The sequence below is a fragment of the Galeopterus variegatus genome, unplaced genomic scaffold (genome assembly GCF_000696425.1).
Source record: "Galeopterus variegatus unplaced genomic scaffold, G_variegatus-3.0.2 Scaffold2184, whole genome shotgun sequence".
Lineage (NCBI taxonomy): Eukaryota > Metazoa > Chordata > Mammalia > Dermoptera > Cynocephalidae > Galeopterus > Galeopterus variegatus.
This window is the reverse complement of record NW_007728295.1, coordinates 115,771-117,389: the sequence shown is the minus strand read 5'-3', so window position 1 is coordinate 117,389 and position 1,619 is coordinate 115,771. Positions and strand designations below refer to the sequence as shown.

The window sequence follows — 1,619 nt, the reverse complement described above, 5'->3', positions numbered from 1 at the left end:
TCAAAGTTTATAAGCAATATAGTCAGACACAGAAGGGAAATTCCCATATCAGTTCACTTGCATCAATAGATGTTGATTCAAGAAAAATAAAGACTGAAGTAAAAACATATTTTTTGACTAAGAAAAGAACGTTGCCTTTCTTTTTCTTGGCTCTGACCAACTGCTTAAGAGAAACTCATCTTCACATAGAAGTTGTTCCTTTAATTTTGTAAATATCATTGTCAGCTTTGGTAGTTTGCAAAACATAGCTGCTGAATGAGGTGTGAAAAATCCGTGCATGAGTAATGCTAGCACACAAAAGAGTAGCATATACTGTTTCCTTTCTTGATTTTCTACCAAAATTCAAAATGGTATCTGGCATCTGAAATCAACACTTCTTTTGGCTTTTCTTTTCTCTCTGTGATTAGCATTTCCTCAAGACCCATAACGAGAGAAGGTGCGCAAAGTTTGACCCTTATAAACATTTTATTTAAATTCATTTCCCACTTATGCATTATGACAATGCTAGTCCTTTTAATGGTCCTACATAAGAACACCAGAGACATGGAATTGTAACAATGGCACAATTGTTTGCAATTGAGCACTTACCACGTAAAACTGTGAGTCTGGTGGATACACTTATTTCTCCCACATTATTCGAGGCCACACATTCATAAATGGCCTCATCCCGTGGAGTCCGCAAGGGTTGTATTCTGAGTACTGATCCAGATCCATCGTCAAACTCTATTACCTATTAGAGGAAACAATAGCTGTCACAGGTGTTGTTACAATTGTCTACCTCTCAGCTAAACCTCTCAATGCAGTGTGAACCAGCCATTAGGCTCAGAATAAACTCAGTTTCATTCTGAGACTGAATTTTGATTCAGTGGTGAAACAGAATATTTGGTCTAATTTAATAAATCTCCTACTAAACAAAGAGAAAGACATGGAACTACATATGCCTACATATGCAAAAATGTAGATTTCTAGTCTCTACTGAAAGCCACCCAGGATTTACTCATGGAAATATGCCAACATGTGTATCTAGGGCAATTTGATCCTATTAATTTTGCAAGAGACTTGCAGCTATGATGGATAAACTCAAATTATTCTGTCCCTGACAGCACATATGCACATGTAGATCCACTCAGTGACTGGACTGTAAGGTGAAGAAATAATGCATGCCACCACAGATAGTTCTGCTGGTTTAAAGTGTCTCTTCCTGAACAGTATAGATGAGCAAACCATGAGGAGAAACTGCATAAATCCAGTACTTAGGCAGCCAACGAGACAGCTTTCACAACCCAAAAGCTTGATGGCATGCATTAGTTTTGCCATAAATCATTCCAGTATTTGTTTTAGCTTAGCATTTTCTGCATTTTCAAGGCATTCTTGCTGTAAAGTAGAGACTTGCTTCACCAGGCAGAAAATTAATGTCCTAAACACTAAGCCTGAATTCACCATCATTATGAACTCTACTCTGAAACAGTTTAGCATCACTGGTAATTCTAGGCATTTGTCAGCTAATTCAAGTAGTAATTTAAAAAGCAAAGATGATGATGAGGAGGAGGAGAGGAGGAGAATGCTGAGATATATATCTACAATATTGTGGAGTCCTCAACCTATCTTTTCTATAACTA

At 37.2% G+C, this 1,619-nt stretch overlaps 1 protein-coding gene across 1 annotated transcript in view; it reads right to left on the bottom strand.

Annotated features, from left to right (window-relative positions):
• The window catches only part of LOC103597074 (receptor-type tyrosine-protein phosphatase delta), a gene marked incomplete at its 3' end in the record, with an annotated part of 296,277 nt that overhangs the window by 197,712 nt on the left and 96,946 nt on the right, over positions 1-1,619 (bottom strand). Inside the window, exon 3 of the mRNA XM_008580873.1 lies at positions 589-730. Within this exon, the coding sequence (XP_008579095.1) occupies positions 589-730 (142 nt within the window). The remainder of the gene's footprint in view (positions 1-588; positions 731-1,619) is intronic.